The following is a 12,778-nucleotide window of genomic DNA, read 5'->3' as shown; positions in this document are numbered from 1 at the left end:
ACACCAACAATGGGACACTATTACTCCCAAGGACACCAACAATGGGACACATTTCCTCCCAAGGACACCAACAATGGGACACTATTCCTCCCAAGGACACCAACGACGTGGCATTGTTTACTTTCACTGACTACCAGTTATCTTCTACTTCCAGTGGCTACAGTCTGATCCACATACATATTGCTCCCCCCTCCCCCTCGGTCTGCAGGACAGTAAACTGCCGTGTTCAGAAAGTTTGGAGACACTTGCTTTAAAACTAATGGTATAGTGCCTCAGCATTGTTGGCACCCAAAAGTATCTCCACCAAATAGTGCATTGTTGACATCTGTGTCTTCCTCTGATGCACATGCATACTAATTCTGGTGGAAGCTTTGGCCCCTACAGCATCTTCCTGTTTCACTCAGGCTATCAGCACTCCCATGTCACTCCCAAGCATTACTTCTGGACGAGAGCTGTAGCTGCCCACTGCCTGCTAGGTGAGACATTACCTGGAAGTGCAATGGGAATATTATTTGTGTATTAACCTGTCCATGTACACTGTGGAGTCGATGAGTAGCGAGAAGAAATCCAGCTGAAGTTGATCAACTACTACTCGCTAAAACATGACCTGTTTAACACAGAACCTTTATGCACATATTTAAATCCAAAATGGCTTTCATTTGGCAAATACACTTTTCTGGTACACACAGCAAAAGACAACAACAAAAGCAATAAAGAACATAAAAGAAAAAAAAAATATGACCCAATGCTTGTGCTTCAACCACATTAAATGAAATGAAGGGAGGCAGACCCTCCCTCCCAACGTGTGCATATTCCACACACTTGGCGAGTGTCAATGGAGGGAAGTCCAGATCGTGTCTGCATGCCATAAAAAGTGTAAGAAAACCAGCCAGTGTGTATAGTTCACAAGGTGAGGGCGCCTCCTGGGGTACAATCATCTAGTGGGGATGATCCTCAAGGGGAGGAGCCTCGAGGTGACTGTTCTTTGACATCGGTGCCACTGGGGGCAGGAAGAGGAACTTGGCTCTACTTTATGTTCTTCAGAAGAGCCGTGCGGGCGTTTACGAGGGCCTTAAAGGCGTCTTCGCTTCCTGGTGCAACGCACTTGTCCGGGTGAAGGAGCACAGCCAGCTTGCGATACGCTTTATTTACTTCATCCCTGCAAAAAATATATATTCATAGCCCCAAAAAAACTTTAACATTTTACAAGAAACAACAAAGCAAGGAATGTGAAGCTGCCAATGGAATGCTTAAGCATTCAAAGTGATATATTTTCAGGTACCGGTGGAGTGAACTCCATGGCCTCTTACATCCTTTAAGGATTCCAATGATGAACCCTACATGCAACAGTTGCTGGCTCCTGCCCACCTTGAAATTTTCAACCTTTCTGCCCTGGCTTTAAGCATTCGCCAAAATATAGATTTACTATATGGCTGACACCTGACCATCACACCTACCTTATGCCCATAGGCGAAGGTGCATTTTGGTGAACCAGAACACAGAGAGGGAATCTTGTGTTCTGTTCACATTTCCCACACTGAATTCAAAATGCACTGAAGTTGCGCTTTGCAGTAGGTAGCAACTTAACTCCCCAAATGCAGGACACAAACGCAATGTTTTTTCCTGCACTGAATTGTTTGGTACAGAAGTACCATGCGATCCACTTGCTGTGTGTTCTGTAAAATAGTGCATGGGCAAAATCTTGGTGTGGACCGGTACGATTTCAGACCATTAACACAAATGGTCTGAAATCACACAGCACCTGGAAGGCATGTGATTCACACAGGAATGCACAGCGCATTCCTGTGTGATCTATGGTGCCCTGAGTCCTGGAGTCCAGTGCCAAAAAAAGTTCAAGCCCTCGGCTCCACTAACTTGCCTGGCAGGGGGACCCTAGTGTGGGCACCTTGGGCAAATGCCCCACATCTCTTGCAGGGTGCCCATGGTCCCAGACACCATGATTGTCCCCTCTAGCATCCAGCATCTCTTTAAATGGGGGTGTAAGAAGATACTGTATGTGCTAGGGGGGCACTTTAAGAGGGGAGAGGACTTGTGCTAGGTGGTTGTTGGATATAAAATCTGACCCCCTAGGACATGTCCTCTTCCCTCCAAAAGTACTCTTAGCACATAGAGAATCCTCTTAACCCACCAAAATCACTACACATATTCTTTGACAACTTGCCTCCCCTCCCTGTGTCCCCCTCCCTTGCAAGTTTCATGTTGAATATTCATTACAGACCTCGGATCAGTGGGACATGCAGAGTGGTGTCCATCCTCTTCCTGTCTGTGTACACTGTACAGGAAAACATCCAAGCCAAAGAGGAGGCTTTAGTCCGCTCTACACTGTGTGCCACCAGTGTGCTAGTGCCACGTAGCAGAGCAGGGGGGGGGGGATTGGATATGCGGCTGTTGTGTGGGACCCGAAGCACCCCACACAAGGTTCGAGGAAGTTGTCACAGGTGCCCACACCAGCGGCCCTGCCAGGTAATTCACTGGAGCCAAGTGTCGGAAACAGTTCCAACGCTAGGCTCTGCTCCGGGGTTAACATACTGGGCTCTGGATTTTGATTTCACTGACCTCCCCCTTCAGCTGCCTCTTGCTTGCGCTGGCTCTGCATATGACCAAAAGTATGTAGGCTGCCCTCCATATGATTGAGTTCAGGTGTTTCCAGTGCAGGGTACTGTTAATATTACATCATGCAAAGACAAGACATCATAGATGACTGATCTTTCAACCTTGAGGTAACAGTTTAGTGAAGGACCTTTTATGTTCCAACATGATTGTGGCCGTGAGTAAAAAGGCAGCTCCATAAAGACATGGTTTGACCAGTTTAGTGTGGATGAACTTGAGTGTCCCGTGCAAGGGGACCAACTATGTATTAATTCTAGTGGTTACGGAATGGGATGTCCAACCAGCTCAAGGCTCTGCACAGAACTCTGATTACAACCCTACAGGGCACTCTTGAGATGAATTGGAATGCTGACTGTGAGCCAGATCTTCTTATCTTCAGTGTTGTGCGTCTGACCGGGCTGTGCGACTTAGTGTTGTGCGTCTGACCGGGCTGTGCGACTTAGTGTTGTGCGACTTAGTGTTGTGCGTCTGACCGGGCTGTGAGATTGTGAGTGTTGTGCAACTGAGTGTCAAGTGAGTGGAGCGGAGTACCAGAGGGTGAGAAGGTAGCGTTAGGAAGCCAGGAAATAGCCACATAGGATAGACTTAAATCGCTGTATCCCCATTAGATTAGATTAGTAGGTACAATGCCCGGCGGGTGTGGAGATGCGACTCGGTGTACATCTTGTGATATGTATGCGTTCCTCGGTCATGCGATCGAGGGCGAATACAAATGCGCAAAATGTAAGCAAGTTGGTTCCCTGGAAGCTCAGGTCCTGAATCTAGGGAAGCAGCTGGCAACACAGACGAATGTCCATACCGGAGGAGAGCCAGGATCGTACCAGTCAGGTGCAGACAGGGGTCTGCACAGAGGTGGGCGGAGTATCGGAGGTGCAGGCATCAGAGCAGAGTAGAGGGGTGACAGTTAGGAGGGGTAGAAGGGGACAAGGCAAGGAGGCTGATCCTGGGCTGGAGCACCCCAATAGATACGCCCCGTTGTGTGATGTTGGGGAAACCAGTCAGGGACCAGCAGTGCTGGAGCAGAGTGACGCCCCTAGCTGCCAGGGGAAGAACTCCTCCAGTGAGGCCGGGAGAAAGGGAAAGGAAAGAAAGGTGCTGGTGGTAGGGGACTCAATTATTAGAAGGACAGATAGTGTAATCTGTGACAAAGACCGTGTGCGCCGAACAGTCTGTTGTTTGCCGGGCGCTCGGGTTTCGGCACATCGCGGATCGGGTGGACAGATTATTGGGTGGGGCTGGGGAAGACCCAGCTGTCATGGTACACGTGGGTACCAATGACATAGGCAGAGGAAGACGGAGAGTCCTAAACGATTTCAGGGACTTAGGCGCTAAGTTGAGGACTAGGACCTCCAAGGTAGTATTTTCCGAAATGCTACCTGTACCTCGAGCCACACCAGAGAGGCAGCGGGAGATTAGGGAAGTTAACGAGTGGCTGAGGAGCTGGTGTAGTAAGGAGGGTTTCGGGTTCCTGGAGAACTGGGCCGACTTCTCAGTCGGTCACCGGCTCTTTGGTAGGGACGGATTGCACCTAAATGGGGTGGGTGCAGCCGTACTGGGTGCGAGGATGGCCAAAAAGTTAGAGGGGCTTTTAAACTAGGGAATGGGGGGGAGGGTACAGATGTAGAATTAGCCAGTGGAAAGCAAGATTCAGGGGCAGAAATGGGGGCATTAGCGGTAGGGTGTTCGGAGCTCCTAAACCCAGGGTGGGTACGGGGAAAAATCAAGAGAGCAGCCTAAAAACATCAAAAGAGGATAAATGTAACCGATCAAAATTACGAGGCTTGTATACCAATGCCAGAAGCCTGGCCAACAAGATGGGAGAGCTGGAGCTGCTGATGTTTGAGGAGGACTTAGATTTTGTGGGGATAACTGAGACTTGGTTTGACAGCTCCCATGACTGGATGGCGACTATTCAGGGGTATTCCCTTTATCGCAGAGATAGAGAAGGTAAAAAAGGGGGAGGGGTATGTTTGTATATTAAGAACAGCGTACAGGTAAATATGAGGGATGATATTAATAATGGAGCTATGGACGAGGCAGAATCCCTATGGGTAGAGCTTCAAAGGGAAGGCACGGTGGGGAAGGTATTATTGGGCGTATGCTATAGGCCCCCCAACCAGAGGGAGGAGGGGGAGGCGGACCTCAGGTTACAGATAGTATTGGCAGCAAGAATGGGAAATGTCATTATAATGGGGGACTTTAATTATCCAGATATAGACTGGGCAGAAGGAACTGCGCATTCAGCCAAGGCTCGGCAGTTCCTAAATATTTTGCAGGACAATTTCATGGGTCAGATGGTGAATGCACCGACAAGAAACAATGCAGTACTTGACCTACTGATTACCAACAATAGAGACCTGCTCACGGATATAGAAATACGGGACAACTTAGGAAACAGTGACCATAGGTCAATTGGTTTCAGTATTAATTACAGTAATAGGAAACACAAGGGTAATATAAGGACACTGAATTTCAAAAGAGCCAATTTCCCTAAACTGCGCTCGCTGCTAGAAAATATCAATTGGGATAGAACCCTGGGGACAAAGAACACGGAGAAAAAATGGGAGTGCTTCAAGAGCATACTTAACAAGGGGATTGGCCAGTGCATTCCACAGGGAAATAAATTTAAAAGAGCAAAACTAAACCCTGGGTGGCTAAACTCCAACATAAAAATGTATATTAGAGCTAAAGAAAAGGCCTTCAAAAAATACAAGACTGAGGGGTCATTGGCAGCATTTAAGCACTACAAAGAGTGTAATAAGAAATGTAAAGACGAAATCAGGGCGGCTAAAATAGAACATGAGAGACATATAGCGGAAGTGAGTAAAAAGAACCCCAAGAAGTTCTTTAAGTATATAAACAGTAGGAAAGCGAGGCCAGAACACATTGGCCCCATAAAAGATGATAAAGGAAAAATGGCCACAGAGGACAGAGAAAAGGCGGAAGTGTTAAATAATTTCTTTTCTTCAGTCTTCACAAAGGAATCGGGGGGCTACACGAACCTTGCTTGTAAGGCCGAACGAAATAATACACCTCAGGAAGTGCCGCCATGGCTAACAGAGGATAGACTTAGAGCTAAACTAGAGAAACTTAACATAAATAAATCCCCGGGACCGGATGGCTTGCACCCGAGGGTTCTTAATGAGCTCAGCCAGGTGATTGCCAGACCATTATTCTTGATCTTTAAGGATAGTTTACAGATGGGTATGGTGACAGCTGATTGGAAAAAAGCCAACGTGGTACCAATATTTAAAAAGGGGCCGAGATATATCCCGGGTAACTATAGGCCGGTCAGCCTAACATCAATAGTCTGCAAGATTTTGGAGGGGATGATAAGGGACCACATACAAGACTTTAGTAATGAAAACGGTATTATAAGTAGTAATCAGCATGGATTCATGAAAAATCGTTCGTGCCAAACCAATCTATTAACCTTCTACGATGAAGTGAGCTGCCACCTAGATAAAGGTAAGCCTGTGGATGTGGTGTATCTGGACTTTGCAAAGGCCTTTGACACCGTTCCCCACAAACGCTTACTGTACAAACTAAGGAAGGTAGGTATGGACCATAAGGTGAGTACCTGGATAGAGAACTGGCTCCAGGGGAGAGTACAGAGGGTGGTGATTAATGGGGAGTACTCGGACTGGGCGGGTGTGGAAAGTGGGGTCCCCCAGGGTTCTGTCCTGGGACCAATCCTGTTTAATTTATTCATAAATAATCTAGAGGAGGGGATATCTAGTACAATCTCAGTATTTGCAGATGATACTAAATTAGGCATGCCAATATCTTCTATGCAGGATGTGGAAACCTTGCAAGCGGACCTGAACAAAATAACGGGGTGGGCAACTACATGGCAGATGAGATTTAATGTTGAAAAATGTAAAGTAATGCACTTGGGGGCCAGAAACCAGAAAGCATGCTACTCACTAGGGGGGGAACCTCTGGGTGAGTCTAGGATGGAAAAGGACTTGGGGGTACTGGTAGACAACAGGCTTGGAAAGGGCATGCAATGCCAAGCCGCCGCAAGCAAAGCCAACAGAATACTGGGATGTATAAAAAAGGGGATTCACTCCAGAAATAAAGAGATTATTCTTCCACTCTACAAGACTCTGGTCCGGCCACATCTGGAGTATGCTGTCCAGTTCTGGGCACCGGTCCTCAGGAAGGATGTGCTGGAACTGGAGAAAGTCCAGAGAAGGGCAACAAAAATAATTAGGGGAATGGAGGACATCAGCTATGAGGAAAGACTACAAGCACTGAACCTATTCTCTCTGGAGAAGAGACGATTGAGGGGGGATATGATATCAATGTACAAATACTGTACTGGCGACCCTAGCATAAGGAACAAACTATTCAGAGAGAGGAGATACAATAAGACACGTGGCCACTCACTAAAACTTGAGGAAAGGCGGTTTAACCTTAAAGTGCGTAAGGGATTCTTCAATGTAAGAGCGGTAAGGATGTGGAATTCTCTTCCACAAGCAGTCGTATCAGCAGGGAGCATTGATAGTTTCAAAAAACTATTAGATAGACACCTTAAAGACCACAACATACAGGGGTACACAATGTATGGTTAAAAGCAAACACACACACACATCATAGGTTGAACTGGATGGACTGATGTCTTTTTTCAACCTCACTAACTATGTAACTATGTTATCCAACATCATTACCTCAACCCAACTGACCACCTTTGGAATGCATTGGAACACCCATTATGAGCCAGGTCTTCTCATCCCAACATCAGTAACTGACTGCTGAATGCTCTTTTGGGTGAATCCACAAATTTGCCATAGAAATACAGCAGTGACATTTTGGACCTCTACCCCAGCTTCATCATAAGGCATCAGTAACAATACATTTAAAACTATTGCTTCTCAGTCCAGACAACCAATAGTCAGTGTTGCCTGATGAATGTTCTGGTGTAGAGCTCCAAAACCTTATCTGTATATCTGTGATGAATAAATGTTTATTTAATAGGAGCGGACAATGTGCTGGTGATACGATTCCATTTGTGATTTAGTCATGGCACTATCCATGATTAATCACCAGAAAGGGGGTTCATCATACTTAAAGGAGATGTACAGCCAAAGCTCGTTTGGCTGTAAATCTCCCATGAATCACAGGAGTGTAGTTCATTCTGCACTACTGTGATCCATTTTCAATAAAGAGCGGGCTGAAGTCCCGCTCTCTACTGACATCACAGATGGCGGTCCAGGCACCGCGTCATCACGACTACAGAGTCAGGATCCGCCAGGTACCTGGACTGACACCTGGCTCAGCCTCTCAGCTGAGAGCCTGAGCTGGCCACTCCCTGCACCTCCACAGCCCAGCGCTCCAATAAGGGGGGAGGGGGCAGACCTGAAAACTGCGTCTCTGTCTATTTAATAAATAGACTCTCTCTCTCTCTCTCTCTCTCTCACACACACACACACACATATATACACACACACACACATATATATATACACACACACATATATACACACACACACACACACATATATATATATATATATATATATATATACACACACACATACACACACAATAGGGGTTTACAATCACTCTAAGTTTTGGAATGGGAAGTCAAACTAACTCATACAGGTGTGATGATCAAGTTTCAACAGACTTTTGGCTATATAGTGAAAATAAAACTTAAGTGGTACTGAAAGAGATATGCCACCAGAGTTGACCTTTCTATTAGGCATTTTAACCACTTGCCGACTACCCCACGCAGATTTACTGCGGCAGGGCGGCTCAGCTGTGCATAATCACGTAGATCTACGTGATTATGTGAACGCGGTTTTGGCGGCGCTGCAGTCGCGCTCCCGCTGTGATTAGAGACACTGGGAGGCAGACTGCCGGAGGAGCGGACTCAATCGCCACCGGCACCCCGCGATCTTCGGCAAAACTGACAGGAGAGCCGGCTGGAATGTAAACAACGTACGACGGCTCTCCTGTCAGAGAGGCAGGGAAAGATCGTGTGATTCAGCTAAGCTATCTCACTGATCTCTCTCTGCCCCTGTTCAATCCTTCCCCCACACAGTTAGTAAGCACATCTAGGAAACACATTTAACCCCTTGATCACTCCCAGTGTTAACCCCTTCCCCGCCAGTGTCATTTATACAGTAACAGTGCATATTATTTAGCGCTGATCACTGCATTAATGTCACTGGTCCTCAAAAAGTGCCACTAAAGCCTCGTACACACGCACCGATTGTTGGACGACCGATCGGCCGTCTTTTGTCCAGTGTTGTTGTTTTGGTTGAAATGTGCTCTAGACTGCACACGAATTTTGTCGGCCAACAACAACCAACTGCAGAAATTATGTTCTGGTTTACTTTTCGTGTGTTTTTTCTTCTCTGAGCATGCCCAGTCTTGCTCCTCACATTTTTGTCTGCCGAAATCTGTACTGACTGAAGAACAATCGGCCGTTCTGGTGACGGCCAACAAACATTTTATAGCATGCACACCAGTTTTTGTTCGGCTGAAAAGTCACAGTCGGTTGTCGGAAGCATCATACTAACAAGTCGAAAATCGGCCGATCGGATGTTGGCCGGAAATTCACGGCCAACAATCGGTGCGTGTGTACGAGGCTTAACAAGCCGAAAATCGGCCGATCGGACGTTGGCCGAAAATTCACGGCCAACAATCGGTGCGTGTGTACGAGGCTTTAGTGTCAGATTTGTCCACCGCAATTACAATGTTGAAGTCCCGATAAAATTATTATACGCTTTTTGGGATATTTTTTTTTTACCAAAAATATGTAGCAGAATACAAATTGGCCTAAAATGATAAAAAAAGTAGATTTTTACATTTTTTTTATTGGGAATGTTTTATAGCAGAAAGTAGAAAATATTGTTTTTTTCAAAATGGACGCTCTTTTTTTTGTTTATAGCGCAAAAACGAAAGACCACAGAGGTAATCAAATACCACCAAAAGAAAGGTCTATTTGTGGGGGAAAAAAGTACATCAATTGTATTTGGGTACAGCGTCACACGACCGCGCAATTGTCAGTTAAAGCAACGCAGCGCAGAATCGCAAAAAATGGCCTGTTCATTAAGGGGGTAAAACCTTCCGGGGCTGAAGTGGTAAGATAGAATAAGCAATAAAGGCCTCTATTTGCCCTCAGAAAGTGAACCGGTAACTTGTCCATGCTGGGGTTACTTTATAGGCAAGCCCCTCCATTGCTGATCCTTCTCTTTCTATTTGCTCCCTCTGCTTTCCTGTGGGAGTCTCATGGGCAATGTGACTCTTTCCTTAAGTGGCCAATCACCATGCCCAAACATTGTCACATGTGGGCGAGGGGAGGGTGCTTAAAGAGAATCTCCAGGCACCTGCCAAAAAAAAAATCAAAGTCAGCAGCTACAAAAAGTGTAGCTGCTGACTTTTAAAAAAACAGCCACTCACCTGTCCCCACAGTCCAGCAGTAAGCTCACCCCAGCTGTCTTCATTCTCCGTCCTCCCTCCGCGGCACCAGAATCTTCACTATGGGCACCCGGCTGTGACAGCTTGCGGCTTCACAGCTGGGTGCCCACTGCGCATGCGTGAGTTGTGCTGCGCATCCTGACTGGTGGATGCAGTCTTCTGGGACCTGTCAGGGTCCCAGAAGAATGCAGGGGGAGGGAGGGATGAGAACTTCCGTGGGAGCAGGTACCTGTCAAAATCGGGTACCTGCTTCTCCCCTCCGCTCCTCAAAAGTGCCAATTGTGCCAGAGGAGTGGGGGACGAGTTCTTAAAGCGGAACTTCCCCTTTCCAGTGGAGTTCCGCTTTAAGCCCATGTAAGCTCTGATCTACACCAACCTGGAGCTCCCACTTCTTCTATACGGATCAGCACTGGAGGCTGCCTGCATATCTAAACCCAAAAACAAAAACAAAAAAAGTAATATTGCTGCTTACCAGTCTTTAGATGTGGACGCTGCATTTGTTTTTTTAATCTTATTATTTTTTACCCGGTGATCCTGACACTTCCTGTCCTAAGCTGACAGTGCTCAGTCATAGTACTGGATCAGGACAGGAGAAACCTCCCTTTCTCTTTTGCTTCATTAACACAGAGGGGAGATGTCCTGTAGTCCTCAAATAAAACTAGGAACAATGTAAATGACAAGAGTGCAGCACAAGCACAGGAAGTTATCATCAGACACAATCTCTGGCAGGATCAACGGGTATTTTTTATGTGCACTTATCGAACGGATGTCACAAAATGCTTTTAATGGTACATGCAACAGATCAATAGGTACAAATAAGAGAGGCTTCTTGTTAAGGTTTACACACACACTTTAAGTCAAGTATCTAAGTATTTTGTGCTGAATGGGCTAAAAACCGATTCAGTGCACCCCGATCTCAAGCTACACCCAGGACAGGAGATGGACACAGAAGGCATGTCTGCATATATGTTACCTTGTGGCACCCGGCTTCACCCCCAGCATGTCCCAGCTGTCTTTGCTGTTTCGGATGCGGCGTATAGAATCCGCCTGCTCTTTAGTAAATCCGATGTTAATGGACGACATGGGCCTTTTTCCTCCATTGTCACATAAATCCACAATTGCAGAGTAGAAAGCCTTAGAAAGGAGGGGGACAAGGTTTTATTAGTTTATATTGACTTACTATGTAAAACACTTACAGTATAAGGGCTTATTCACACCAGATGTAGGCAGGTGCATTCTGAACACATACAGTACTGTGCAAAAGTTTTAGGCAGGTGTGCAAAAATGCTGTAAAGAAAGAATGCATTCAAAAAACGGAATTTTTGTAAAATCTTACCTGTAAAATTCCTTTCTCTGAGTCCTCCGACAGTCGCCGCCCACTTCATATTCATCTCCAATGGGGTTATGTCCTCTATTCCGTAGGAGTAGCTAGGCAACAGAATATGTTAGTACAAAGACTTTTAACATATCCCACCCCCAGGGGGTGGTCCCCTCAGTACATAACCCTCCACTTCCTGTATCCAACTCAGTTTCAGTGGAATAGCAGTAGAGAGTACATCCAAACCCCAAAAGAGGGGCGGGGGCGGCGACTGTCGGAGGACTCAGAGAAAGGAATTTTACAGGTAAGATTTTACAAAAATTCCGTTTTCTCTTACGTCCTCCGACAGTCGCCGCCCACTTCATATTCATCACCAATGGGGATGTCCCAAAGCAGTGTAAACATGAGGGGTGGGAAGAACGCAGCCGCGCCCAAGGCAACGCCGTCTCCCCATCAGAGAAAGGAACCTTACCAAAGGAAGGAAACCAGTTGGGCACAAGAACAAAACACTCGTTCAACAGGAGCAAGAAAACCCAGGGAAAAAACAAATATCCCAAAAAGCCAAAGAACCCGTAACAAGGGCTCTAGGGAACTGCCGCACTAAGAACCTTGCGGCCAAAGGAAGCATCAGCCGATGCCTGAACATCTACTCCGTAGAATATCGTGAAAGTGTGTACGGTCGACCAAGTCGCCGCCTTACACACCTGGGCCACAGAGGCCCCATGACGACAGGCCCAAGACGTACTCAGAGATCTGGTAGAGTGCGCCTTCACAGGTACAGGGGGAACTTTCCCCTTCAAAGCATAGGCCTGTTCAATGGTCTGTCTGATCCATTTGGCGATTGTAGAAGCCGACGCCGCCATGCCCTTCCGAGGACCTTCCGGAAGGACAAACAAGGCATCCGACTTGCGAAAAGACTCAGTCGATTTGAGATAGACTCTAATCGCCCGGACAACATCCAAGGAGGGAAGCCGTACCTCCATCGGATGCTTCGGCTTCGCGCAAAGCGAAGGTAGTACAATGTCCTCATTGAGATGAAAGTCCGAAACCCTTTTTGGAAGAAAAGAAGGGTTAGGTCGCAAGACCACCTTGTCCAAATGCACAACCAGATGCAGAGACTTGCAGGACAAGGCTGCCAGCTCCGACACTCGACGAGCTGAGGTGATAGCCACCAAAAAGGCGACCTTCTTGGATAACAAAGACAGCGAGATCTCCCTGATCCTTTCAAAAGGAACACGCTGCAATACTGATAGAACTAGATTCAAGTCCCAAGGGGGAAGAGGGTCCCTCCTAGGAGGGATCAGATGACGTACCCCCTGCACAAAAGTGCTAACCAAAGAATTAGATGCCACAGGCCGTCGAAAAAGAATGGCCAAAGCAGACACCTGACCCTTGATC

The 12,778-nt window shown here is 46.8% G+C and overlaps 1 protein-coding gene across 1 annotated transcript in view; it reads right to left on the bottom strand.

The window, feature by feature from the left end:
* Window positions 1-727: 727 nt before the first annotated feature.
* Window positions 728-12,778, bottom strand: part of DNAJC27 (DnaJ heat shock protein family (Hsp40) member C27) — a 48,341-nt gene continuing 36,290 nt past the window's right edge. The window contains exons 4-5 of the mRNA XM_082252585.1: window positions 11,036-11,196; window positions 728-1,159 (exon numbers count right to left, since the gene is read on the bottom strand). Coding sequence (XP_082108711.1) covers window positions 1,027-1,159; window positions 11,036-11,196 — 294 coding nt within the window. The 3' untranslated portion in view covers window positions 728-1,026. The remainder of the gene's footprint in view (window positions 1,160-11,035; window positions 11,197-12,778) is intronic.

The sequence above is a fragment of the Pelophylax lessonae genome (genome assembly GCF_965119305.1).
Source record: "Pelophylax lessonae genome assembly, chromosome: 3".
Classification (NCBI taxonomy): Eukaryota; Metazoa; Chordata; class Amphibia; order Anura; family Ranidae; genus Pelophylax; species Pelophylax lessonae.
Note: the sequence above shows the minus strand (reverse complement) of the source record. Positions and strands in the feature narration are given on the sequence as shown.